Genomic DNA, 27,601 nt, shown 5'->3' on the forward strand with positions numbered 1-27,601 from the left:
CGTAAAGGCTCATTTTTATATATGGAATAAAAATGTTTGTTTTTGTTTTTTTTTTTAAACGAGGCTTGATAATGTGCTAAAAGTCACAATGTGAAGATTAACCGGTAAATCCTTTTTACTGTTGCTTTTCTTAATTTGAGGGTTAGATTTGTAGTTCTTGACACATTACGTTCTCAGTTGGCTCGTGTCCCCTCTCAACCTTTTGTCTTTCCCTATCTTTCTCAGGCTTTCAAGGAGGAATTGGAGAGCCTGATCCAAGAGCAGCAACGGAAGGGGAACAACCCCACTGGCCTGCTGGCCCTCAGGCAGATCGCAGACTTCTTTATGGCCAGCACAGTTGCCGGTTTCAACACTTCCCCCCTCAGTAAGTGGTCACTGTGCTCGTTACCCCAGACAACCAGACACTAACACATGCCATCCGCGCCCTGGGTGCAATAACTTTGAACTGCACTGAAAAACAAAAGCACAGCCTCAATATTGGAATATAGGAGATCTATACACAAACATGAGCTTTGTGTGCTTAAGGGCATAAATACTCTTAGACATCCCAGCCCCAGACTCCGGAAAAGCCGTGCATATTTCCATGGGTTTTGATCCTTTGCAATTTCTGTCCAAGAGTCCCATATGTGAAGTCAAAGCCTTGGAATGCACAACTAATGCTAAATTAGACGTCAGAAACTGTGTAGCCTTTTGGTTTAGCTAATTTTTTAAATATTGTAATTAAAGACAACAAAAGGCATTAAAGGACTGAGTGCTGCTCGCATCACCCCACTGTGTAAATTAGGATTCTCATGTAGAGTCAGATACACCATTAGATACAAATCCAGATGCTAGCTACAGATGTCTGGTCCTGAATGGTTGTCACTGATATTAATACCACCTGATCCGCAATCTGCATTTTTAACATTCCTGCTCCCCCTCCTCTCATCGTCCATGATCATTTAGGCCTGGGGATGGTCACTCCCATCAACGACTTGTACGGAGTGGAATCCACCACGATGGTGAAAGGCGAGAAGCTGACACGTTGTAAGCTGGCCAGCCTCTACAGACTGGTGGACCTGTTCAGCTGGGCACACTTCGCCAACTCCTACATCACAGTAAGACACTACTCCAAAAGCACAGATGTACTGGAAATTCCCTATTATCTATCTAGTTCATAAATTTTACCGTCTCCTGTATTATTTCCGGGTACAAACATTGAGGGTCTGTTTGCAGAGAAAGCTTTTATTGTCATTTCAAGGGTGTTTCAGTCTAACAGTAATTGTCTCGAGGTTACAAAAACATCTTTAATATCACAACTTAAATACCTGGCTTGTCATTCACAACAAAGATTATTGTAACCTTTGACTTTCTACAGAAAACTGATACTACAGTTCAAAAACTGTCCACACAGACTTTCAGAATGTCCTCTACTATTCTATGCCTTTGTTTAAATGCTATATATTGCACTATTCTTTTTTTTATTTAAGTGCCATTCAAAATTCCCAAGAAAGTCTAGTAGTGATGACTTTACAATGCCTCAATGCATTTTGCAATAATTTCTTTGTGACCACATCAGCTGATGGCTCAGCTGATACACTTCTACACATACAAATGGCTGTCTCATATAAGGCACGCTATCTGAGCCACTTTAGACTCCCCATAGTGGTTGGACCACGGCAAACCACTCTGCAGTCCACTTCCACCCAAGTTCCTCCATTTCATGCTGTATCTGACTCCCTGTTGCCCACAGAAATGTACAGGGAGGTTGCTGGCAAGCATGTTTTAATTGCAGATCTGACTGTTTAGTCCATATTTCAACTCTTTCTTAATGCTTTGTTATTCTAATGCAGTCCCAACTTGGGTCTGGTTAATTTTTTTTCTAACTAAAAGTAACCTTTAGTCCTCAATCTGTGTTTTCTCCTAGGGCCGAGTCAGTAAAGAACAAGACCACATCCTGATCATCCCCAGAGGACTCTCATTTGCTGAGGCATCTGCTTCAAACCTGGTAAGAAACACGAGCCACTGTGGTCTCATCCAAAGACAGTTTTTTAACTACAAGCTCTGCCTGTTAATTTAATTTCTTGCTACAAATGAAATGCATCGTAAATGTCTGCGTCAGCATCCTTCTCTGTGTAACTGTGCCAGCATTACATTGGACTGTAATGGCTTTGCATTTGCTTTACTCAACTAGCGCTCTCCCATTACCAGATGAACTTTTTTCCAGTGCTTTTTGGTCTTCTCTGTGCACAAGATCCCACCGTCTCTCTCTGACTGTCCCTTTTGTGTACGTGTTTATCATGTTCTGTGTCACCGGCACCTCTCATGTTGACATTAGCCACTCTGTTTCTCTGTCAGCAAACACTGTAGGTGGTTCAGTCTGTCCGTCTCCCCAGTTTCAGCTGTGCTCGACATACCACGGCGCTAAATGTGCAATAATGTGTTTAAGAGTTCGTTGGCAACCTCGTTACCTCCCTCTGTACATTTCAGCTCCCTCTAATTCACTTTCTATTTCGGTTTGTCTCCGTTTTGTTTTTCTCTTTCTGTTGCTCTTGTCTCATCAACATGTCTCATCCTGATTGTCGGACTTCTGTTTATTTCTGCTTTTTCCATTTGACAATTTAAAAAACAGAACCAGGGTTCGCCTCTGTGTAGTAGCTTTGTTGTACTCTCCTACTTTGTCTTCGACACCTGCGCAAACAGATAAAATCCGGGATAATATGCTGCAGGTGTGCTTCTGCAGCCAGATTGTGAAATCTGTCAGCACCTCGCTGACAAGCTGATTTCACTTTTTGACCTGCGAGAGTGGTTAGAAGGTAGTAATATAAATCTCTGCGCCTAACTTGCTACTTCCTGATAGTAAAGCCTCGTGGGTGGCTGAGTGGTTTGAACATGTCCTTGTTGAACTGTTTTTAATTTAATAGGGGTTTGTTTGTCTTTTTTGCTTTAGTTCAGCACAGACACTGTAAACTTGCCCTGAAAATCTGCTTTATTTCCTTAAAAGGGAATAAAGTGCCAAATTGCTGATAATAATTTCAGACAATAAATTCTCTTTGCAGTACAGACACAAAACAAGCGTACCTACCTGAAACCGCCAGAACAGACTCTCTTCACTAGGGTAACTTTGCTGCCTCAAAAACCTGTTGCTGCAATAGTTAACTAGTTAGACATGGACGTTGACATGTCTTTGATTAGCACACAGAAATAATAGTTCAGTACTGCAACAAAATAATCAGGATAAAACTTGATATTTATTTATTTACCAATAGCAGTAATGCCAGCAGTATTTGGTTCATATTTATTTTGGTTCATTGGTTCCCATCTTCAAGAAAGGGGACCGGAGGGTGTGTTCCAACTACAGGGGGATCACACTCCTCAGCCTCCCTGGGAAAGTATATGCCAGGGTGCTGGAAAGGAGAGTTCGTCCGTTAGTCGAACCTCGGATACAGGAGGAACAATGCGGTTTTCGTCCTGGTCGCGGAACACTGGACTAGCTCTTCATCCTCTCCAGGATACTTGAGGGTTCATGGGAGTTTGCCCAACCAGTCTACATGTGTTTTGTGGACTTGGAGAAGGCATTCGACCGTGTCCCTCGGGGTGTCCTGTGGGAGGTGTTGCAGGAGTATGGGGTGTCTGGCCCATTGCTACGGGCCATTCGATCCCTATACAACCGTTGCAAGAGCTTGGTTCGCATTGCCGGCAATAAGTCGGACTCGTTCCTGGTGGGTGATGGGCTCCGCCAGGGCTGCCCTTTGTCTCCGGTTCTGTTCATAATTTTTATGGACAGGATTTCTAGGCGCAGCCAAGTGGCGGAGGGCTTTCGCTTTGGTGGCCTCAGAATCTCATCTCTGATTTTTGCAGATGATGTGGTTCTGTTGGCTTCATCGGGTGAGGGCCTCCAGCTCGCACTGGAGCGGTTCGCAGCAGAGTGTGAAGCAGCGGGAATGAGGATCAGCACCTCCAAATCTGAGGCCATGGTTCTCAGCCGGAAAAGGGTGGAGTGCCCACTCCGGGTCGGGGATGAGTTCCTGCCCCAAGTGGAGGAGTTCAAGTATCTCGGGGTCTTGTTCGCGAGTGATGGGAGAAGGGAGCCGGAGATCGACAGACGGATTGGGGCTGCAGCTGCAGTAATGCGGACGCTGCACCGGTCCGTCGTGGTGAAGAGGGAGCTGAGTGTAAAAGCGAAGCTCTCAATTTACCGGTCGATCTACGTCCCTACCCTCACCTATGGCCACGAGCTGTGGGTAGTGACCGAAAGAACGAGATCGCGGATACAAGCGGCAGAAATGAGCTTCCTCCGAAGGGTGGCTGGCCTCTCCCTTAGAGATAGGGTGAGAAGTTCGGCCCAGAGTAGAGCAGCTGCTGCTCCACATCGAAAGGAGCCAGCTGAGGTGGTTCGGGCATCTGACAAGGATGCCCCCTGGGCGCCTCCTGGGTGAGGTGTTCCAGGCATGTCCCACCGGGAGGAGGCCCCGGGGCAGACCCAGGACACGCTGGAGAGATTATATCTCTCGGCTGGCCTGGGAACGCCTTGGTATTCCCCCGGATAAGCTGGAGGAGGTGGCTGGGGAGAGGGAGATCTGGGCCTCTTTGCTTAGGCTGCTGCCCCCGCGACCCGGCCTCGGACAAAGCGGATGAAAATGGATGGATGGATGGATGGTTCATGCCATATATTCATTGTCAAATGTCAGCTCAAGGCTGATAAGTCCAATCAGGCTTCTTGGTTGTTCATCCTCCCAAGTATACTTTTCTGTTATTCTATTAGCAAAAAGAAAACTTTTACCTTTGACAATGTTGTGTTAGTCTTAGTTTTAGCTCTGTTGCTGCACAAAGTAACAGATGATGCTCTTACCTTCTGTCTCTGGCTCAAATCATTGTAAAGTGTAATTAATCATGTCCATGATTGCAAACTCAATCAAACTTACTCGCCATAACTTTTACTAGAAGCCACAGAATCCTTAAAAGCAGTATATGGCAAACTTATTCAGCTGTGAGTATTTTTAGTTTGTTTGTCTGGACCACATCCATCTATCCTGTGGTCGGGCAGTAAAGTTGACCACAGCACTGCATACGCTGAAAGACAGAACAAATTCGTGTAACCTGGCACTTCCAGATTTTCCTTAGTGTTTGTGTTTTGATGCCAGTCCGGCACTGCTTTGTTTATATCCATCTGTTTAATCTCTCTCTCCACTTTCAGCCGGCTTTGTCTTAGTAAGCTCAATAGTTACATGATTAAGTTCAAGAGTTTAGGAAGGCAAAGAAATTGATTAGGAGGAAGTCATCCAGAATAAAGCGTGTCAAAGGTTGTGTTGGGGTCAGCTGTGGTGCAGTTGGCTTTGGTTAGTTTGCATCTGTCTCTCCCTGTCAGTATTACTCTTTGAGCTTTGAGGTGATTCTGAGGTCAGTTTGAGTTTGGAGTTGAAAAGAAAAAATGTTTGGTCCATCTGGTTGTTTTAGTTTAGTCTGAAGTCACAGCAAAGTTTCCCATTTCATGTCTCTAAACTTCTCATTGAAATTACTGTTGACTACACATCAGAGTCAAAAGGTGAGAGAATTACTCTCTTTACTCTTTGATTTGCTTGAATCAGGCAACCTTGAACCCTTGAAGGAATTCAGAGATTTCCTTTTCAGTTTCAACTGCCTGCTTCTGGCCCCACTCTCCTTATCAGCTTCTAATCCCCTCCCTACCATGCAGCTGCATCACATTTCAGATTCTTTGACACGTCCTTTGACTTATTTTTAAGATTAGAGGTGCTACACCGGCCATAAGGGCCTCTCAGTTTGAAGGGCTGAAGTTTGAAGGGCGTGACGGGGGTGATCCAATAATGGACCGGCCATGTGACATAACGGTGTTCGATCACACGGCAGCTGGCTATGGCTGTCAGGAGAGGGTGTGTGGAGACATAGATGGGGTTAGTTACTCACGCTTAGCTAGTGCCATTCACTTTCCTCTGCTGGAAAGATCAATAAATTCATCTGCCCAAACACCCATATGCCTTTTAAAAGTCTGAACACCACTCAGAATGCGTCTGAGGATTTTCAGCCTCATTTGACCCAAAGATCGGAAACAATCTGTGGACTCTCTTCAGGAAAGAGACGTATTAACCAGTCGAGCTGGTAATTGCTCAGGCGCTGTATTGGCCCCGTGCCAACACAATATGGTTAATTTTCAACAATATTTTTAGTCGTATGCAGTTTTCTGAGGTTAAATGTCTTACTGAATTTCCTTGTTTTACTAAAGAATGAATAAGTAGTGACCAGATCTAAAAAGGATGTAAAAGGAAATACACTCTAAACTATCCAAGTAGTTATAAACCTCAAACCAAGTAAAACAAGATTATTTATTCAGAAGTTTGAGTAGTGGCAAGTTTCCCATGGTAACACTTTGGTCTTACTTTTAAAAAATCTGTTATATTCTCAGTGATCAATACTCGAGTGTCAAGTTTTCTGCGAGGTGAAAACTTAAAGCCACACCTCCAGTAGGTTTGTGCAGTTTTTGTTATTGAATCGTTTTTTATTCCTAAAATAAAAATGATCTGTTGCTACCAAAGCTAATGAGTAGAGGCACAGCTCTGAAGAAGCCCTGGATGGGAAGGGTGGGTTTTTAGTTTGAGTAATATGATGATGAGAGATTAAAAACAGAGTTTGAAGGGGTTTAAAAAAAAAATGTAATTCCTTTAATTTTGGAAGGAAATAGTTTCCTGCTCCACGCACACTTTAAGTACCAAACCCCACACTTTTGAGCTGGCTCAGTTTGAACTGGGTTTGTTTCATGAGCCTCTGACTGGATGATGGATGCCGTGTTCCTGGTGTGATAACACACTCTTGGACCTTGTTGGGGGGGGGGGGTCAGAAATGTGAGCAGGCTGCTTCTGGCTTGTATCACAGAACAACATGTGCTTAGTGATGCCAATTGTGCACAAGGTCTGCAGGCAAAGTTGTGTTTTCGGTTTGTTATTAGGTTTTACTGTGAGGACTGACATCTGCACTTGCTCTTCCTCCAGGTTTTATATCACAGTCTCTGTGTCCAGTTATCAGTCTCTCTCCCCCCCCGGTATTGTACTCTCTGTCCCTCCAGGTCCTCTATATATCTTTTGACTCGAATGCTTTTCTCTCCGGTCATGTAATCGAATAACTGTTAACTGCTTGGTAATGAAGTTGTCACAGTGAGTCCACTCCGTTCCACTATTATGTTTCCTGGTAAAGCGTAAATTCATTTCCCAGAGATGAGCATACAGAAAGGAGGAATTGTTGTAATGTGATTTCTGTGCCATCATACTCACAGATGTTGACTTATCTTTAGGCCTGCTTGGTTAACACTGCAGGGTTATAACCTGCTTGTGAGCTAGTTTTGTATCGGCATATTTGATTTCACTGATGTTGTGATGGTTTACAGTACATCGTCTCTCTGTGGCCTCTAAAGCCCTGCCGTACTCTTGCCGCTTATTGCTTGGGTTAAAGTGTTTTTAACCACTCAAAGCAGATATCCTCAAAGCACCCTATCCTTGCCTCCCCAGGTGAAAGTCAACATCATCGGGGATGTGATCGACCAGGGCTCCACCAACCTGAGGATCGACCCCGCAGGTTTCAGCCCCCATGCTGCCATCTACTCCATGCGTCCAGACATCCGCTGCATCATACACGTGCACACTCCTGCCACAGCAGCTGTAAGTTCACATTACCACACGTTATATTATACCCAACCTTGCAAACCTCTCTGTGATGATTTTCCCTGCAGATTGGTGCTTGATGCTTATTTTTTTTAAGAGGGGTGCGATTTCAATTTGAGAAGAGGTATTTCAGGCTGGATGAATTTGAATAGTGAAGTGATATCCCGTAAAATTACCTTGACACCTCGACCAAAAGGGAATATCTTTAAACGACTCGACAGCGCAGAAATGAAAGTTTTCAACAACAAAGAGGCTCATCACCGCAGTCATCAGAGAGCGCCAGAGTTTCCAAGCTTTCTTCCCACAGGAGCACCAACGAGAAACATCTGCTGCCGAACGTTAAAGAATAATGCAGCTATACAGCTGTAATCCACCGGTCAACGTTTCTCATTGCTGGTATGTCTCTGCTGTCTCCTTCTCACCTTTCTCCTGCTTCAGGTGTCATCTATGAAGTGTGGTATCCTGCCCATTTCCCAAGAGGCGCTGATCTTGGGTGATATTGCCTACTACAACTACCAGGGCAGTCTGGATGAGCAGGATGAGCGCATAGAGCTACAGAAGGCCCTGGGGCCAACAACAAAGGTAGGCGAAGTGAGGAGACTAAACATTGCGCAACATCTTCCATCACTTTTGCATAATTGGTTTGCGATTTGAAGAATCCACACGGTAAATAAAAAGTGCAAACAATAAACTTAGCTTTGTGCAGATGTATTAAAAAGCTTTCTACCAGTATCTCTAGCTTCAGACTGGAGTGTGTATGTCCCAGAGGTTTGCTGATAAAAAAGAGCCAAAATGTGTCTTTGAGTCGCGTTTCTGCAGTCTTTCAGACAACAGACCAAAACTTTTAGAGGCTTGGAGCAATTTAGGCCCATATGTTGGGGTAGTTCAAAATAATCAAGCCTGTTTTAGATCTCATCCCTTTAACCTAAGACAGGAAAATGATTGAAATATCAGGGTGTTTATTTCGAACAAGGAGCAATAGTAGGGCAGTCAGGCACCCTTATTTTGGGTTTTCTATTTGCCTTCCATGTGTATGTCTTGCTTTCTGGCGTCTTTAAAAAATAAAAATAAAAATCACCGGTTGATGGAATTTAAACTGGAAAACATTCTGGGAATTCAAGGGAGTTTCCGCTGCTTGTCTGTTGCCAGGTTCTGATGTCATCGCCCAGTGGCCAAGCCCTTGTTGATACATAAAATCATAATGATTTCAACCTTCAAACTCTTGAAGCTCTTCTGTCCCCTGGGCCAACATTTTTTAAGAACTAGAGAAAACAGAGCTTCTGGATACAAATCAGCATGAGCACGCACATTCTCCATCAGTACTTCCATTGACTTGGTTACTTGCTGAATAAATAAAATAAACACCATCTAACGGTCTCATTTAATACAAGTTAGAGAAATGGACCTGTAGTGCCTCTCTGTGATCGGACTCTTCTGATGCTTACAATTACTTTTTCTGTGTGCGCGTTCCAGGTTTTGGTGCTGAGGAATCACGGCGTGGTTGCTCTCGGGGAGACCATCGAAGAGGCCTTTCACTACATCTACAGCGCTCAGTATGCCTGTGAAATCCAGGTACACATTGCAGAGCCAAGTGCTGCTGGTACCCAGTACATTCCTGCCCGACACACACACACGCTCACGCTCACACTCACACTCTCTCTCTTCGGCTTCCAAACACACGCATTAGTCCAGGAGGGCGGTAGCTTTCCTGCTAAATCTAATCTCCACAGCTGCTTTCACATTTCTCCCTCTCTATTTTAAGAACACTCTAACTCATAATCTCTCCCCATGTGGAAAATGTTGGCCAAACACAGCTTTATAATAAGGCTATTAGGAGTCTGATGAAGGGAGTAACAATCTGACGTGTTATTGTTGACGCTGGTCCAAAGCAGCATTAAGAGAAGGATGGTGTTCTCCGTGTTTTGTTTTTAATTAGTAAAGCTGAACAGAAGGTGATACATAAGATTTCAAGGGGTGAGAATTGGGCAGCATGAATGAATGTTTATTGACTGCATGTTCATTTTGAGGTTATCTTAAGTGTATATTCATATTTCATGTAATGTGTCGGTCTGCGTAATCTTTTCCGATAAGATGGCGATAAGCCCGGAGAGCGGTGGCGTGTTTGTCAGGGATTGTGGATTAGCTCAACTTAGCTGCAGCAGTATTTGAAATGGAACATAAGAAATAATATATTTTTTTAAATCTCAGTGGTCATTCAGACACTTCTCACTGCCGTGTATTTATAAGGGTTTGGATCTGTTTGTTGTGCACCTGTTAACATATTGCCAGACGTCCTCTTTAAGTGACCTTTGGTGTCCAGCAGTGGATTCTTTGGGTCCTGTGGGCTGCAGGATGGTGGATCTTTTACTGGTGTGTGTTGTAGTGCACTGCTGGTGGAGGTTATTAGTGAGTGTCATTGACTTTGGGGTGTGTGCTTGGTTTGCAGCATCGATTAGGTGGATGCTGCATGTCAAAATAACATCCACGTGAATTACCCAGAATATCAAACTGTAACAAGCTGATAAACACTGCCCACTTTGCTCGGTGGTAGTTTGGTTGGTGCAGCTGACTGCTGTGCAGCTGTTTCCATTTTGAAGGGGCAGTTGTAGCAATAAGTGAAAATACAGCTGTGTTGGATTTCTGTTGTCTTGCTTTTTGTTCTTGCGTGTCTTCCTGTTCATTGGTGAATATGGTGGATTTTAGAGATGAACGGCTGTGCCCCCCCGCTCCACTGTAACAGCAAACCAAATCTCCTGATTGACTCTCCCTGGTCAAGCAAAAGAAAACATTAATCCATCCCGCAAAGCCCAGCCCAGCTTAATTTCTCGAAATAAATCCCCTCAGGCATGTTTGCATGTCATCTACTGTAAATTCAATGCCGTGGTAGCCGGAGGGGTCTCTCATTTTGGTTTTGCTAAATGACACTTTTAGTCTGCAGGGGAAATGGTCAGGAAATTTGTTCCTGCTTATGCTCCTTTTAGATAGATGATCCAATGCCGCACATGTATTATGAGAAGGAGGGGGGTGTTGTTTATTTTTGTGTTGCGTAAGCCACCAGCCACCAGTAGAAGCTCACGTCTGTCTCCCTCTGTCCTCAGGTTAATGCCATTTCTTGTGCTGGAGGTGTGGACAACCTTATAGTGCTGGACCAGGAGAAGTACAAATCACGAGTGTTCGCCGTCGCCTCGGCGGGTGCTATCAACATGGCTGGGCAATACAAGTGGAAAATCGGTGAGCTGGAGTTTGAGTCTCTGATGAGGATGCTGGATAATCTGGTAAGTGTATAAAGAAAAACCTAAACATCAAAAGTGAAAGTTTTGTCAGTTTACCACACAAACCCCCCTGAAAAAGACACAAAAAAGACCTAAATAAACACTTGCATAGTTTTAAAAAAGATATATATGACACAAAAAATGCATAATAATCATAAAATAAATCATTTTAATCTTTACTTGTTGTGGCTTTGTGAAATCAGGAGTGTAATCATTTGTTTTAGCAAAGTAACCCATCTTGGTTTCACTTAACATGAGTAAGATCCCTGCTTCAAAACCAGGAGTAGACACAAATCCCTGGTATCCAAGGGTATCCAGTGTGAAAGCACTCAGTTACTGATTTATAAAACGATAATAACAGGCCTATATGGATTTCATAAAAGTGTCACATCTGGTGTTTAACCACTATGGCACACATTTGGTCCGAGGTTCGTTTTAGTTCACCTTTCTGTTTGTTTCAGTCTTATTTCTGTTGCACTAATGATGGAGAACTATTCAGCTACTAGCTGTGGTGGCTAGTGTGGGTGAACAATACTGGAAAAGGGCGCCACCTACAGTAAACTAAACTTTTAACTTGCAATGCAAAGAAGCAGTGCTGATTCCAAAGCTCATCTTTGGAAAGAACAGCAAATGAAACTTAAAGGAAATGGAGGAGCGTTTTGTTAGTACAGTGATAACTTTAAAAATCTGGAGTGGTTCAGTCCCTGGAGATTTGCTGAATGTTCTTCCTTGTCTCAGATTCTCATGCCTTTTGTCCTCCTTGCATCTCTATCCGCGTGTGCTTCGCTCGCCTGCTTCACCCGACACTTTTCACCTTTCTCCATGCTTCCCTCCCACCTTTCTCTCCTCTTTTCCCCCTCTGCTTTCTCAATGAATCACTGCCTCCCAGACTGTTGCAACTTTGAATAGTTCATCTTTGTCTCCCTTGCTTTCCTACTCTCCCCCTTTACACACTTCATAAACGGCATTTGTGTCAGATAAATTCTTGGATTCAGGACAGGACCAAGGCACATTTGTAACAAAAAGGGAGAAAGTGGGAGAAAAATCGAGTAGTTATACTGTGTCTCGGCAAGCTGCCAGCTGTGAATATTTAGAAATGTCTGAATATAAAGCAGAATTTTGCAGGAGGAGATCACGCCAGCTCAGTTAGGTTGAAATGTCAGTATCGACTGAGATGTGGGGGCTGAGATGAAAAGGAAAGGGGGAAAGACAAAAGAACGGAACCTCGCTGTCAAGCCTGGTGTGGAAAACTGTCTGAAAACCAGCTGGACTAAAAGAGTGCACTGAGGGACGAGCGATGGGAATGTGAGAGAAAAAGATGGTTGGGAATAAAGTGGAGAGAGAGAGAGAGAGGAAAGGAAGAGGATGGAGGGAAAAGGGTGAGAGAAAAAGGGGGTCAGACAGGAAATGACTATCTAACGCTGTCCTCTGTGTTGCCAGAAAGCCTGCAGTCAAAGCACAGTCTTTCTTTTCCATGTGACTAACTATGAAACTGGCAGGCCAACCAGCATTACAGGAATCAATGCTTATTTCTGTCGTTCATGTACTAAAAACGAAACCGATTGAATGTTTATTATTTATAATGTCAGCTGTGAAATCAATGTCATGATACAAAACTTATTCTGGAGCAGTAGTCATGGATGATGTGGGGAGACTACTGTGACATATGACAAGGCCTATGTAAATGTATGGATCAGCACAAACCAGATAAAAGAAAGCAAACCCTACATGTGATCCTCTGCGACGCCTTTTAGGGCTACAGGACAGGCTATGCATACCGGCACCCCATCATCCGGGAGAAGCCGAGGCACAAGAGCGACGTCGAGATCCCCGCCACGGTTACAGCGTTCATGTTCGAAGAGGACGCGGATAGTGGTGCAACACGGCTGCCCTTCAAGTTTCTCCAGCAGCGGCAGCAGAGGGAGAAGACACGCTGGCTCAATTCACCCAACAGCTACACCAAGGTCAGCGTAGAAGGTGGAGAGGAGCGCTACAACAGCCGGACAACCACGGTGAGCAGTGTGGCTGGGAAAGTTAGTGTGTACATACCCACAGCTACTGTGGACTGCTGTGTTTTGGCTGGACTTGCATCCCAGTGCTAAGAACAAATGGTACTAGATCACCATCTAGTGGCTAAATTGTGAACTACAGGGGTTCAGCTGCATCATCATTATTATTTTTAATATTATTAATATTATTATTATATTTTTTGAAACAAAGTTTTCACTGGTCTTCTGTTAACAGTGGATGAAGGCAGATGACCCAGGAACCCCAATTCGTATCGAGGATCCCAATCAGTTTGTCCCTCTCAACACAGATCCCACTGAAGTGCTGGCGAAGAGGAACAAAGTAAGTAAAACTACCATTTTTAGCAGATGCTTGATGCTTTCAACGTGACGAAAATCTAAAGATGGAGTGACAGAAATTGTAGGATACACTTTACTATTTTGTGCTGGGTTCTGTTTAAAAGTGTGAGGATATTAACACTTAATTAATAATTAAATAAATCTCTATCATAGCCTCATATGTTTAAGGAGGGCATAACAGCCACAATGCTACTTTGAAGTATCAGGTTTTTTTGTTTTACTATTCTGAAAGCCAAATATGAGCATATCTACACCAGGGGGTAGCTAACTAGAGCCATGCTAAATAGTAATAGTATTAATTTTACTATAAAGGTAATAATGTTTCAATAAAGATTATCTAGAAATCACCAAACAAAGCAGAAAACAGTCGAAATCAATCATTCAGATTAACAGAGGTGAGGATTTACAGCAGCCAGTCCCCTAAATTTAACATTTATAGTATCAAAGTAGATTAGTTATAAAAATAATTTTAAAGAGTCGCCTACTGTACAGTTTTTGTCAAGAGTGTCTCGTTCTACCATACTTTTATGTGTATAGTCTGGTCCCCATGTAATCATACTACTGTATAATTTGTAGTCAGTGCTTGTGAAGACGGCTACATTTGAACTGTCACTGCACTGGTTTTAGAGCATCTTACAAAATCAGTACAAATCTAGGCACTGAAACATCTGACTGTATCAGGCATGTTGTCCTGATTCCTGACAGAATGTTTGTGTTCACTTGTTTGGGTTATTAGAGTAAGTCACCGTGTGTTTCGTCCCGTTACAGATCAGAGAGCAGAACCGGCTTGATGTGATGTCATCAGGGCCGCGGTCTCAGCACCTCGCAGGCATCCCTGTCGATGAACCGCGAAAGGTGAGAATTTCCTCTTTCTCGCCTCTAAACCTCGTGTTCTGTGGAAACCGTCGTTTTTAGAGAGCAGAGCTTCAAAGAAGAAAGTATCTGGTGGTAAACTGTAGATGTGTAACATCTAATATCTGTTTTAACAAGACAGGTTTTGACAAAAAATGCATAAAGTTTAAGCAGTTAGATGCTGTGACTTAACAATAAATACTTTTAATTCCTCTTAAAGGGCAAACCGGGGTACATGACAAACAGTTTTTGCAGGATATTCTTCAATTAACAGAAAGTCCTTACAGATATTTGAAGAAAATCCAGAATAGCTGGTGTTGATAATGCTATAAAAACAGTTGAGGTTTGCAGGACATCTTTATCTAACTTTAAGGAGAAACTTATAGGTGGGCTTAGTTGTTCTGGCTGATTAGAGATTTGCTTTTTTGTGATTATGATAGAGCTTTTCTGCATATTACAGGAGTTTCCTAATCTTAATGACTTAGTGAGAACATTAGAGGAGGAGGACTCTCCAAAACTATTAAAAAAAAAAACTTTATCCAAAATTGTTCAGACTGCCAGTTTAAGCCACTTTAATGACATCTCTTGAACACTAGGGGGAGACAAGTAAACACATTTATAACGGATGAAATGAAGTTCTTGACAGTTGCACTTTACTAGCAAGGATAGAATTGAATGTATAAATTAATGGAACAAGTGAAGTAAAAATGTCTCAACTAGAAGTTGTGGTGCTGATGGTTTCGTGGTTTAATGTTTTGTCTTGAAGGATCTGGTGCAGATAAACGTTCTGGTAAATACCAACGTACGTTTTCCTGTCTGTGGTTGTTTTTAGTTTTTTACTTTTTTTTTTTGTTCGTTTTATGATTTTTAACACTTCATCACTCGTTCTGATCAAAAACCACTGCATGTGTTGTAGTAGAGTTTTGCTTTAAAATTGACAACTGTTTTCAATGTATTACTTGTTTGCTTTAAACGAAACTGCACTTATTCGTGAGAGTTGTTGAAGTGTGATGATTTGTTGGAGCACGAGTCTTTTTCTGACATTTTTAGGCAGAAAGCTTAGCAGAGATTTAAGCTCAAGTGCGTTGTGTGTGTGTGCACGAGTGTGAGTAATAAAAACATCTTGCGTGGAGTTGATTAGATGTGGACTCTGTGATGTGGTTTTATCTTTACACGAGCTGCCTTAGTCATCCTCTAATGAATGATTGTCATCCTCAGACACAGTGGGTGTTTGTGCCATTTTTAAAAAACGTATTTTTCTTTTAAGTCGGTCAGTGCAGTCATGACTAAAGAGGCGGTGTTGTTTTCTCTGTGTGTGTGTGTGTGTGTGTGTGTGTGCATGTTTTTTTTTGGTACGTGTACCTTTGGTGTGTGCTTGTGTGTTAGTACATGGTTTGTTTTTTAAATTTCAGAGTGTGTGCCAGTGCCTCCTGATTATTTCTCTCTGTGTACGTGTGTCCCATCCTCACCCCTCTGCCTGTCTCCTCCCCAGCCATACGTGCCCACAGAGGAAGAGCAGATGGCTCCCCTGCCTCCCAACCCTTTCAGTGAGTTGTCAGAGAAGGCGCTGGAAGAGTATCGCAAGAACGTGGAGAGAAGGCAACTGGGCCTCAGCGGTACGGCACATACGCTCACGAATACACTTCTGTTAACAACCATCAAAGCTCACGCACACATGGCGAGATGAACTCGAACCCAGAGTTTTCTTTCCTGCTGCCAGCTGCAGACGACCTTACCAATCGGTGAAGGTTCATTAAACAACAAAATATTGAGCCGGGGCTTGAAACAAATTGGATCAATAATCAATATGCAAGATACAATTTGAGCGCGCACATCGGGAGATTAGTTTGAGCCAGCAAGAGGAATTGTCATCTGCTTAGCTGGGTGCTGGCGTCAGTTTACTCCGGTGCAGGAAACTGGTCCTTTTCTTTTAATTTATCACTTTATATCATGGTTTTGATACATTTATTTAAAGTAAATCTTCTTTTTTTTTTAAATGCTGGTCTATTAACCATCACAATCATCTTTAATAACCCTGAAGGAAAAACTAAGACCTCAAGAAATCTTGAATATGAATTTATCCGGTTCCGCTTGTATCTCTTGAGAGCTGAGTGAAATCAGTTTGTGTTGCCCCTGGATTAAAAGCTCATCGGCACCTAAAACTACTGTTGGTGTTTGAGTCATTAAAGGGGTTTTTTGCACGTTTTAAAAGACTTTAAACTGTGGAAAAAATAAGACACTAAGAGCCAGATATTCAAAAGTCCTTAAAATAAACAGCTGGAGCAGATTTCAACTTGAGCTTAAAACTAATCAGGATTTCTTAAAATTGGTTCTGCAATTACAAAGCCGTCCCCTTGGAGACTGATTAGTAAACAGCTCAACTTTCCTTTGTGCCCTCTCAGCAGTCTGGTGGTAACAAAAGATTTAAATGATCTCGGTCAACGCGTGCACAGACGCACATCTATATACCTATACGTCTATATCTATATGCAAGGTCTATGGCTGCTTTAAACTGTGTTAACCTTGTCAACACACACACAAATACACACACAAGTCAAGGCTAATCATATTAGCCTTCTGTCCTATTATCTTTCAGAGAGGCAGAGGAAAAATCAATAGCGAATCAATATCTGGGGGGCCTTCTGTCACACTGGAGCACAGTGAATGTGTATTTGTGTGTTGTGTATATTTGGGTAAGGCCATGTGTATGGATGGCTGCAAATGTTCTTCTGTGCATATGAAACATGGTGCGACTGTATGTGTGTAAGAGGCCAGTGTGACTAAGATGGCAGAGCGAACAGACAGCAGGTCTTCACACCCGCCACATGATCAGAGCCCGTTGCTATGACACTTTTGCCCCCATAGCCCCATGAATCCCCGGTGACCAATCTGGAGACAAGCTGGAGACCGTCTGGAAAGGCCTGATACACGCACACACACGTTTATAGGCTTAGCCTGCGATTAGTTGTGACATGCAGATTGTATATATTGATCATTTTTTAAAAAACAGATTGATTATAATGCGCATTATATAAGAGAACTGATCAAATTGAGCTATATGTGACATAGATATGTATGAACACATGTACAGATGCGTATTATGTGCTATATGTTTCACATGAGGTGACAAAGCTCATGCAAATGACTACACACACTGAGATCATCTCATCTGAGGCTCGCACGCATTTTTATCTGTGTATATACAGAACACCGAGTACTATCACTGCACAGATCAGGCTGTTATGCAAACACGTCCTATACGCTGTGCTTGTAGGAGTTGTGAATGATTGTGACGACTGCCAGCTCGATGTGTAAGCCCGAACGTACTAATGAATGTGTTAAAGTGATCAGGGAACGTCTTTCATTCAGACTAATTGGTGTTTAAAATAAAATTAAGCTACTGTAGCTAAGCTGCGTGGCAACACTATGTGCTCCTTATGGTTGGATAGAATTGTTTAAGAATCTAAAGTTCAAAGGGGACTCATTATGCTTGTTTCTTTATCTATTTTAAAGAAGAATATAAACTTTTCTCATAATCTCCTTATTCTATATAAGAGTGACTGAGATTTCTTTTCTTCCTTGCCCTAAACTAAATTTTTCTGTATTTAAATGTCTCACAATACAAATACTTCAGTCTATGTAAATGAGACATCTCATAAAGAAAGTTTAAACTTTGGTGGTCTAGCTAGCAGTGGACCACAAGTCACCATCAAGAGCGTTGTCTGTGTTAAGGTTTAGCAAAATGTTACAGTGTGTGCTCAGCCACCCACGCCCAGGGGCGGGTGGATTGATGGCACTCTGATAGCTGGGTGATCAGCAGACAAGGATTTTGTAAATTTTGTTGGAAAACAGCTGTGCATGGCCTGATTCTAACATGTGTGTGTGTTACCACTAATCTGTCAACCTCCCCACCCCACTCCCTCCGGACCCTTCATCCCAATTCCCTCCAACCTCTCATCCCACTCACCCCTGCTGTCTTCCCTCTACTTCCACCCCCTACACCCTGCCACAATCCTCTCATCCAACCCTCACAACCTCCCCCCACCTGGCCCCGTCCCTACCCTCCCTGCAGATGGCGAGCACGAGCTAACCTCTGACGATGGCTCCACTCTCTCTCAGTCTCTGTCTGTCACCCAGTCCCCGCAAAGCACTTCAGCTAAAGAAGGTATCACTCACTCACAGACTGAATTGTTTTTCAGAATGAGCTTCACTGTCTTGCTTTTTGACTTTAATGTCCGACGTGTGTTTGTGGACGAGCATGAGAGCGTAAATTTAACTGCAATAGACTAAATGCTTATTATACAGTGCCTGAACTAGCTCATGCTGTGCTAACTAGTCTTTCATGTTAAAACGTGGTCATCTAATTCAATGAAACTGCAACAGTTTCACTACATTTAATACCTCTCTGGCTTTTTTTTTTTTTTTTGGACAATTCAAATTTATATTGGGTTATGAAAATGTAGCATTGCCTGAAAGGTATGAATTCATATTTTATACACTTATTATTTTGCCATTGAGGGTCCAAAGGTTTGTTTGTTTTTTAGAGCAATGGGAGAAGCAATTTTTAAAGACTTGAAGTCTTGTAAACTTATCAAGCATTCAGGGATTTCTGTGATTTTGCAATTGGTTGCCAGAGAGTAGCTGCTTCAAGAAATGGCATCAATTTGTGGTTATATCAGCCCAGCACTTTTCTCTCATTTTATTGCTAAGATAAACGAACTCCCTCCTGATGAAAACTCATACTTCCATTTTCTGCTAGTTATCTGGGTCTGCTATGGTGTGAGTAGTGATGCCCAGACCCCCCTCTCACCAGACAGTCTTGGGGGGGTAAGCTGTCTACCATGTCCTGCCCAGAGGTCTCCTCCTTGTTGAACATGCCTGAAACACCTTGCCTAGAAGGCGTCCTGATCAGATGCCTGAGTCGCCTTTCCTTTTGATGTAGAGGAGCAGCATCTCTCCTCTGAGCTGCTCACCCCTATCTCTAATAGAGAGCCCAGACATTCAAAGAAGGCTCATTTTGCCAACAGTTAAATATTCGTTTGGTCACTACCTACAGCTTGTAGCCATAGATGAGAGTAGGAACATGGATCAGCCAATAAATTGAGAGCTTTGCCGTCATGCTCTGCATCACTTCCTAATGAAAGATACAAGACGGTATTGATTTTCTTATTTGGCTCATTCAGTGTTTTTATCTAAACTTGAGGTTTTGTCGCAGTCTTACACGCATCATTATAAAGACTTATCAAGAGTGAATGTTCATTTGGTGTTAACATCACAGATCTGAGGGATTGGTAATGGGAAGTTTCACATCACTGGGTTTCTTGCCTGTTGCCGCCCTTTGAATGTATTTCGTCTGTTAACACGCAAGATTGACATTTGAAGCCATTTGGTGTGCCGCCAAGAAATGGCAGGATCATAGAGGTCTCTCTACAAGTTGTAAATAATGGCACTATGGGATTGGCTTCCTGTCCACTTCCTTCCAGGGCAAACACGCAAAACCACACAATAACAATTAACCAATAACGGCGCGTTCACTCAGGGGACCTATATTTTCTGACACTGTCACCATGAGGTCAGCCGTGGTGTACAGCAAGCCTTTTAGTCCAACCATCTGGTTTTTATGCAATGATGAAAATAACCTGAGAGGACACGTTTGGTGCGTAATATGAAACCAGCGCCCTGGATTGGTTAACCTGCATTTGCAGCACAGAGAACGGAGATGTGACGCTTCCCGGCATGTTACGTGAACACCGATTAAGGCAGTGTGTGCAGTGTGCTGTTCAAAGCTCCCATTTTGTTGGGTTGAAAGGAGGGCAGACTCTCTGGGCTATCAGGTCACTGGGGTTTTTACGCAGGGATATTACGAAATATGTAGAGCACGGGGACACTGTGTGATTAGTACATCCGACAACAGAGCCTGGCATTTGGCACAAGAGGACACAATGAGACACAATAAGAGATGAGACATATTCAGTGTGAGGAAAATATATTGATTTAATCAGTCATTCCTCCAATATGATAACATGAACATGCACCTCAGTGATGCTCCACCAGTAATAGTTATGAGTTTGTTCTTGGTGGACATCCACAAGCTGAAGATTCCTATTGGTGGAAAACGACTAGAAAAGAGCCAGTTTTAATGAACTCTGTTTAACTACCAGATAATAGCTTGTATGCCAAAATGCTAAACATGATCATGATGTAAAAAGCCAAAGAATATTTTATTTGAAAAGAGAATGCCTTGCAGCTCATAGATTTACCCTACATGTATCCCTTCCAAAGAACACTTAAATCCAGGGAGCTCTTCTTTGTCGTGGGAGAATTTATCACATCTTGCAGATGTTGTGCCCGATGTTTTCACCTCTAACTTGTGTCTGGCTAATTTCCCTTCCCGCAGAGAACCACACAGGACTGATGAACGGTAAAAACGACCACGGGGACGTGGACGAGGAGCTGTCAAAGCGCGTGAGCCAGCTGACCACCAGCGTCGAGAGCGTGGAGATCACCGTGCGCTCCGGGGAGAAAATCGAAGAGGCCCTGTCCCCCGAGAGCTCGCCCTCCAAGTCGCCCAACACCAAGAAGAAGAAGAAGTTCCGCACCCCATCCTTCCTGAAGAAAAACAAAAAGAAAGAGAAGACGGAGGCTTGAGAGCGAGCAGGCAGCAGGGGGCGAGGCAGACGGGGAGATCATCTGCATAGAAGAATGAGGGGCAAGCAAACCCCCGTTTTCTGTTTTAATAATGTCTGTTTTTATTTTGTTTTAAATGTCCTTTTATGTTTTTAATTTTATTTGTTTTTTAACAAAAGGTTTTATGTGCAAAAGGCAGAGGAAACGAATTAACAAAAATCTGTTTGTAATAAAAAAAGAGACGTTTTCTCGTTCTGCAAAAAGACAAGAAAGCTTAGGGGTTTGGGGCGGGCAAGTGAGGCCACAGATTAAAACTGCAACAGATGTGGGGTGGCTAGGGCTGGTAGTGGGGTGTCTGCACACCTGACCTCCTGTGCAGGGCTTTAACGGGGCTCCTTGAAAGTGTCATTGAAGGCCGGTTTAGATCCTGAGTTTTTGGCTACTCCTGTGATTATTCCCGGGTTGAAAAATGGAACGTGAAACCACGTTGTTTTTTTTCTTGCTTCAAATAATTGGAATGCAGCCCGAGTGTTGTAAAACTGCACACGTTTAAAAGAAACGCTTTTTTTCCTCCCCTTCTAAGACCTTCCAGCCCTTTTACCTCCTCCTCCTTCTTCTTTTTTTTTTTTTTATATCCCGGTCACCTGACTCTGCATACGGAACAGCGAGACCACATAAAATTTCAAGTCACACTGGAAAACTGGTCTCAGAGGGAAAAAGAAAACAGCCACAGGGTTTGTGTTGATTTATTTACTGTGAGAGAGGCTCTCTCACGCTCTTCAGGCTACTGTAGGCACAGGCTTCTGACAAAAACCTTCTTTTCAGCTTGTTGTGGTTGAACTACAGATGAGTTTTAAGAGTAGAGACAGTGAGGCTGACAGTCTATCACAACTTTTATCTGAGAGAGAATATTTATGTAGCATTTTTTTTTTCATCTTGTCCTTTTCATCTCAGTGTTTGTTGGTTTTTTGCCAAATTAATGGGAGGAAAAAACAATCTCATCTTAAGCAAGCATCTCTATTTCTAGTTTGTCATCTCATTTTTACTGAACACAAATTTGGTATTAGTTGACTGTTTTGTACTCATTTCTAAGCTTCTACAGAGAATACAGATGTTATGCATGATTTCTCTTTTTTTCCTGTTTTATTTTTTTTGCAGCAACTGAATTTATTTGGCTGTCTTCTGTAGTGATGCCTGATTTTTTTTTTTTTTTTTTTTTTTCAAATTATATTCTAACCTTCAGAGTACACAAAGTTACTATATAACACAGATATATGAAAACTGGATATGTTGGCTATAGATTTTTTTTCTCGTTAGCTATATATTTTTTATTTCATGGTGCAGCACTTTTTGTGGTATATAACACATTTTAGTTGCAAGTGGTTTCACCAGTGAGGAGGATCGTGAAGTAATTTGGTAAAAGTCGTGCAAGTAGAAAGCGAGGCATGGTGTCGGGGAGCGGTCAGGACCCAGAAAGTGAGTTGAATGAAGACGGACAGAATAATCTTTCATTGGTGTCACACGTGAGAAAATATTACTGTGCTCAAGCAGCGTTTCTGCTAAACGCAGTCCCCAGCTGCGATGGGAAGCATGGGTCATGGAGAGTAGAGCGGTGACGTCTTTTTGTTTGGTGTGTTTGTGCGTGCGTGCGTGTGTTTTTAAGCCATATTGTAATTTTTTTCCTCCATTATTTTAATAAGACAAGGGTTGTGATTCTTATCTGCCTGCTCAGGCGTCATAGACCCTAATAAGAACTCTGTTAAATCACCCCAGTGACTGCATCGACACCCCTCAGGCACCTCAAAACTTTATTATTTTATTTTATATTTTTGCAGTGGCTACACTCACAGCAGCTACGCCTCCTTGCTTAATTTGCTGTTTTATTTCCTCCAAGAACTGGAACATCATTAGGAGGTCATAGGACATTTTATTTTTTTATGATTCCTTTCCGGGCCCGGTCATTATTTCAGCTTCTAAAGCCTCCCCTCCTGTAATTTCTCTTCTAAACACGATCCTGTTGTAACTGGCGGATGACCCACAGTTGAACTCAGCAAAGCCAAAGTGTGATGGGTTGCTGCATATCCTCCCCCCTGCAGTTTAACCAGATGTACCAATATCCCAGCTAGCAATGTGAAGTATTGGATTTGGAGGGAGTGCGGGAGGGTTTAGGGGCACATCTTTAGCCGTGTTAAACGATAGCTTTTGGCTCCGGGCGAAGAACTGAGGGCACACAACTGAAAGATGGAGAAAGAGAGGAAATGGAAGTGCTTATCTGTGTGTAGTAGACAGGAGCAGGGGAAAAGGACAACCTGATACTAACACACCATATTTTCACCACTCAGATGTTGTTTTTTTGGTTTTCTTTGATACATCGCTCCTCCAGGAAATCTTTTTTCATCCTCCATTTGTATCGCAGTACGGTTTTTTTTTTCTTTTCTTTTTTTTTTTTTTAAGTTTGCAGAACGCATTAGGTGGTGTTTTTTTTTTTTTTTTTTTTATTAACCCCTTTTTTTCTTTTTTTAGCAAAATTGCTTCCAGATGAACTGAATTTGCATCACATCCTTTTTATTTTCTCATCTGTTTTTGACTGTTTGCACCTTGCTTTGCTAATGTCTCACCCTCTTTTTTTTCTTTTTTTTTTTCTGTTCAACACAAAAAAACAAACCAAAAAAAAGTAAACAAACAAAAAGAACGAGTTTTGCTTTGGCATGCCAGAATGAGCCAAGCTACTTTGTGACCTGTGAAAATCCTATATAAATGGTTATCTAATGGAGTTGCTTTTAGATGTATTGCTAATCTGTGTAAATTCACAAATAAAACTGTATTTTAAGAACCCGATGCTCATTTTTTTTCATGTTTGTGCTTCACAGTCCATATCATTCTTCAGCTTTAGTTTGACATAATCCATACACAATCATTTTACTTTAACATTTCCATGAACGGAGTAGTTTTATAAGCTTAATGCTGCATTTTCATGAGGTTTCAGTATTGTAGAACAGCCTCATGGAAGAGAAAGACCTGTGCTGACATACAGGACGCTTTGTTGAGTGAGCATGGGTGGGGTGGTGGTGGGTGGGGGGACTCTGGTGCCTTTATCTTTAATCAAGGAGTGAATTAATATGAATGTATACGTATGTGTGTTTATAGTTCAAACTGAAAAATATGGCACTGATTAAATGTGAAAATCATCAACAGACCCAAGAACTCTGGAAGGACAGAAGTCATGATGAGAGTAAACATATGCATTGAGTCATGATCCCATGGCTATATAAAGCAGCACTTTGTAAGGTTTGTGTATAAGGAAATCTTTCCGTGACAAGTTATTGTTGTGCTATGAATAATCCTTGTCATTATTTTCACACGTGAAGTCTTATTACAGCGGATTTTTAAGGCCGTTGTTCCCAACCTAAGGGCGAGGTGATCTGTAAGTCACATGAGTGACGACAAGTCATTTTATTTGAACTGTTGTAATATTTTCCTCAAACTGGTCAATAACCATAACTATGCATCCTTATAAATGCATCACACTGTCCAAATGCTTTTCCCTATAAAGACGTTATTTGATGACCCGCTCTGTGGCCTTAATGAGTTTTGACCTTTTAGAATAAAAATGTTGTCTTTAGTCTGCCATTAAAATAGTTTCCAGATTTTTCCAAAGGTAGCAGCAAAGGCAGAGACCACCCTCACTAACTTCTGATGCAAACCCAATCACCAGAAACTGCTTAGTTCAGAAAAGGATTTGAAGGGCTTACTCCTAGCAGGCTTTCAAGGGGTAAAGAGTTAAAAATAGCTTTATTATTCCAAACACTCCTTCCCTTTGAAATAAAAAAAAATGAAGTACCTACAATTCAAGTCAATACTGGTCGAGGCTTTAGTGCAGCCCTAGCCCTTCTCAATGTAAAAAACTGTAGTAATCACAACCCTACCACACAAATCCAGTAGTAGTAGTATACTCTGAGTCTGAATAATAAAGCCATTTTAAACCTGGATTCTGACTCATAGCCAGCAGTGGGCGAGTGCTTGCAGAAAGAAATCCACTTGCATAGAAGAAGATGCAAGTAGACTTCTCACTTAATATCTCAGTAACTCTCCCCTTTTATTGTCTGTTATTTAATAAAGTATAGTGTTCATATTGTAAACTACTTTTAGAATAAAATAAACAATGAAATAGGGTCTAATTTGGTGAAGGCCTACACTGTGATTAACAAGCCCTCAGACCCTCAGTAAGATTGGTCATGATGTGTAGGAGTGGGTGATGTAATGTGGCTACAGCCATCCTTTATATACAGGCTATAGCCTTTTTTTACATGTGACCTCAGTTTGGGAGATTTACTAGAGTTTTTCTTTCATATGTATCACGCAGCATGAGATAATTTGTATCAGCTGCATTATCACTTCTGGGCATGCTCAGTTTAGGTGACAGAGTTGCCCAAGTAGTGTGTGTGTGGGAGGGAGGCACAGGGCACGTTTCCAAACAAATTCCCTTCCCTATTCTAATAATTGTGCAGTTTTAGATTTGAACTGGCATGTTTAAAAAAAGAAAATGATTTAATGTCTGATCCTGCTGTTTGTAACTTGTGTGTCGTCATACACATCTTTAGATATTATCTACAACAGTTCAGAGCTGCTCTAAATTTTTTGGCACTGGCTTATGATTGGGAGTAATATATGACATCATGGATATATCTCCATAGTGTAGTGGTTTGGACTAACAAAGTCAAAGGTTGCTGGTTCAGTTCCACTCAGAGACACTAATTCGCATCTGATGCTGTTGCAAAAATCTCACCCTTGTCCTATATCCTATAAACTGACTTAAACGTCTTTAAATGTGTTCCTCTTCATGAAGTTAAAAAGGTTGGGAACCACAGCTTTAAAACGTGTTCTGTGTTGTATCACTTCCAGTGTATGTATCTTTATGAGTTTTTCTTTTGTTTAGGATGATTTGTTTTGTCTTGCAAAACCTCATTTTACTGTCTGAAAGTTTTCCTGACACTTAAAGCCCAACTGGACCGTACCACGGCAAAAAGCCGTCTCGCGTCGGAGCTAATCAGTCACTGCACGGCATGGACTGTCAAAACCAATTTGAAGGTGTGTGCACATGAGCAGCCACTGTGCCTTGATTGCATTTATATTTCAAGATGCAAACCAAAATATGCAAAACTAGCATCACAATAGTGTGTGCTAACTTCCCCGAAGGATGTCTCTCGCAGATTTTTTAGAGTCTGCACATCTTTACGTAGACTTGGCAGCACTTTTTCCTCTTCACCCCCAAAATGTCCTTACTGCTTTTTTTTAAATGTCTTATTTACATTTACTTTCCTGCGACCTCAGATGTTTTCCCCAAATTGAGGGAAATGTATAATTTTGATGCTAAGCTGCTATAGATTGTCCACCCTGGGCTGCCCCTCACTTATTATGATGTCTACAACTATTCTGCTTTTCAGCACTTTGCTGGGTTTATATCAGCAACGTGAACTTCTCTGGGGAAAACATTACTTAAAAAAATATACACTTGTGATCAGTGCTGGTTTACAGTTGTATGTTTGAGCCAGGTCGTTCAGTTTGGCACTTTAATGAATGTTTGAATGTTTCAAAAGAAAATCAGTTTAATGTGAATTTAGTGATGGAGAACTTTGAATGAAAATTGTTGTGTTATTCCAAGCAGGCTAACTCCAAAACTAAGACTCATCGTGAACTGAATCTTTGCATCCAGAGAAACCCGACAAAAGACACCAGTACGGGAGTGAGTTTGGTGTATGACGAGAGTGAGACGAGGGAAACCGGATGAGCCGGTTATCTCACGTCTTCTGTCTGTTATCATTTATATTTTACATGTTGCTGGCTTCCATAGAGAGCATTTAAAACCAGTGTAACCCTATCTTGGCGTCAGTGAATGTGAAACCAGTATACAGCACTTTATCTGGCAACGTTCCTGTTGTGAACAATAAATCTGTACGAGCGATCCCGTGACACTGCGTGTTTTTGTGTGTCTCGTGGTGAAGATGACACCATCTAGTTGCTCCAGAGTGAGGTAATTGTTTGTTCTTTACTTCTACTGAAAACCAGTGTGAGTGATAAAACCATTGAAATTTTTTCCAGAAAAGTAGTCATGCATCTAATTTAACTCGTGACGCTAAGTAGAACATGTATGCCTTTTCCCTGTAATGGAGAATATATTCTCTGAATTTCATTGAATATTGACTTTTCTTTCAACACAACATTATAAATGGTGTTTGTTAAGAAAATGGGGTAAAACTGATTACAGTGATGTAGAAAATTGACTATGATGTGTTATTCTAGGAGACTCTGCGCCGGCACAGCGTGAGCTCAGAGGAGAGGAGGTGTTTAACGGTTTATTTTTTCTTAAAGGAATTTCCACTGACACGGCTGAGTTTAAAGCCAAAATGAAAACAATCTATAAATATGACTCCTCTAATAAATCAAATAAAGGCCCTATCAACAACTTACTCAAATAACAGGAAAGGACAGGGGAACATAAACATAAACACCCTGCAACAAACAAAGGAAAAGGACTGAACAAGTCTGATCCAGGCTCTTTTTTTAGTTTGTCATCTGAATGAGAAGAGCCTCGTTCCCTCTGCCTCACTTCCCACTGCTGTAGTTTCAATAATTAAATGTTTTAATTCAATTTCAAATAATCAGTTATCCTTTTAAATTTGTAAACCAGCACACACTCATACATTATACACAGACCCATCCTGCTACATCATGTTCAACACTGTTAAAGAGGTGAAGAGGGCTTCCCCTCTCCTCTCCACACTGCATCCTGCTGTGAGTGTCAAAACAATGAGACTACTTGCGTCCAGATGGATGC

The 27,601-nt window shown here is 42.0% G+C and overlaps 1 protein-coding gene across 9 annotated transcripts in view; it reads left to right on the forward strand.

Annotated features, from left to right (window-relative positions):
• add3a (adducin 3 (gamma) a) overlaps positions 1-23,604 on the forward strand; it is a 105,689-nt gene extending 82,085 nt beyond the window's left edge. For 8 of the 9 annotated variants that reach the window (XM_082536859.1, XM_082536860.1, XM_082536862.1 and 5 more), the window contains 13 exons: positions 226-364; positions 946-1,097; positions 1,907-1,987; positions 7,497-7,646; positions 8,088-8,231; positions 9,123-9,221; positions 10,748-10,924; positions 12,676-12,933; positions 13,166-13,270; positions 14,056-14,142; positions 15,632-15,755; positions 18,212-18,304; positions 20,537-23,604. In XM_082536859.1, the coding sequence (XP_082392985.1) occupies positions 226-364; positions 946-1,097; positions 1,907-1,987; positions 7,497-7,646; positions 8,088-8,231; positions 9,123-9,221; positions 10,748-10,924; positions 12,676-12,933; positions 13,166-13,270; positions 14,056-14,142; positions 15,632-15,755; positions 18,212-18,304; positions 20,537-20,787 (1,860 nt within the window). In that variant the 3' untranslated portion in view covers positions 20,788-23,604. The remainder of the gene's footprint in view (positions 1-225; positions 365-945; positions 1,098-1,906; positions 1,988-7,496; positions 7,647-8,087; positions 8,232-9,122; positions 9,222-10,747; positions 10,925-12,675; positions 12,934-13,165; positions 13,271-14,055; positions 14,143-15,631; positions 15,756-18,211; positions 18,305-20,536) is intronic. The other variant, XM_082536864.1, reaches the window with a different exon arrangement.
• The last annotated feature ends 3,997 nt before the right edge of the window (positions 23,605-27,601 follow it).

This window comes from Aulonocara stuartgranti, assembly GCF_965226115.1.
Source record: "Aulonocara stuartgranti genome assembly, chromosome: 6".
Lineage (NCBI taxonomy): Eukaryota > Metazoa > Chordata > Actinopteri > Cichliformes > Cichlidae > Aulonocara > Aulonocara stuartgranti.